Source organism: Mesitornis unicolor, unplaced genomic scaffold (assembly GCF_000695765.1).
Source record: "Mesitornis unicolor isolate BGI_N332 unplaced genomic scaffold, ASM69576v1 scaffold30748, whole genome shotgun sequence".
NCBI classification, from domain to species: Eukaryota; Metazoa; Chordata; class Aves; order Mesitornithiformes; family Mesitornithidae; genus Mesitornis; species Mesitornis unicolor.
In genome coordinates, this window is record NW_010204378.1 from 6,096 (window position 1) to 7,173 (window position 1,078).

At 61.5% G+C, this 1,078-nt stretch overlaps 1 protein-coding gene across 1 annotated transcript in view; it reads right to left on the reverse strand.

Annotated features, from left to right (window-relative positions):
* CACNA2D2 (calcium channel, voltage-dependent, alpha 2/delta subunit 2) overlaps window positions 1–512 on the reverse strand; it is a gene marked incomplete at both ends in the record, with an annotated part of 6,407 nt that extends 5,895 nt beyond the window's left edge. The window contains 2 exons of the mRNA XM_010191041.1: window positions 223–322; window positions 462–512. Coding sequence (XP_010189343.1) covers window positions 223–322; window positions 462–512 — 151 coding nt within the window. The remainder of the gene's footprint in view (window positions 1–222; window positions 323–461) is intronic.
* Window positions 513–1,078: the final 566 nt, after the last annotated feature.

Consider the following 1,078-nt stretch of genomic DNA (forward strand, 5'->3'; position numbering starts at 1 on the left):
TGGCAGCAGGGCCCATTCATTAGGGGAGCAGCGATCCAGCTAACGGAGCCGGGCCAGACGCGTTAATTAGCGCTGGTGCACCCGCGACCAGGCAGGGGAGGGCTGGCGTGGGCTGGGCGCCTGGCGATGTGCCACCATGGGTCTGGGGGCAAAGGGCTCTCACGGTGGGGAGCCAGGAGATGACCGGGGGCACGGCCTTGCTGCCTGCCCTGCAGCACTCACTGAGGCCACGTTGACGTAGTCGTCGTCTGAGAGGGTGTCCAGCATCTCATAGACCGAGGTCTTCATCAGCTTGAGGGTGAGGCCACTCACGCTGCCGCTCCTGCCGGGAGAGAGGGGCGCTGGGGGCTCGGCAGTGAGGGGGCACAGGGCTCCCCACGGCCACCGGTGGAACAGTGACACCCTGAGGGCTGCGCCACTGCCCTGGCCTGGGTCAGCCCAGCAACCACGCGGGTACTCACACGTCCACAATGATGACCATGTCCTTCGGGGAGGAGGCTCCTTGGATGTACCTGCAGGGCACAGAGGGGGTCAGCAGGGTCGACTCGTTTTGAGGACGACCCCCAAGAGCAAAGCTCTGCCTGGTCACGGGTGGTGGGGCTGTGGTGACCCCGCAGCGTGGAACGGGGCTGAGCTGGTGAGGATGTGACACGACGCAGCACGGCTGCCAGCGACCGCTCGGTACCATGTCAGCCTAATGAGCTCTAAATGCTAAACTCTTCCATCATCGCGGGCCCTTTCTGCGTGCTGATTATGCTGACACACACATCCATATTAAGATGCTATTTACCCCCCTGGTGGCTTCAAAGGCCAGGCTGATTAGGTTATTTTTAGCTACCAGGAGGAAAAATAATAATGCTATGTAAATCCTTCCCCCCTGAAAACAATTAGGGAACCCTTCCTCACCCCTTGAAGCACCCGGTCGTGCTCCCAGCCCCACTGTACCATCCTGTGTGGGACAGCACCAGTGCGGTGCTGAGCACCCATCCCAGCGAGGGCCAGGCACAGCCCAGCCTCCTCACCCCATGGTGTGGGTCTGGTTCTGCCACGGCTGAAGTCCACAGGAGCCTCATTATTG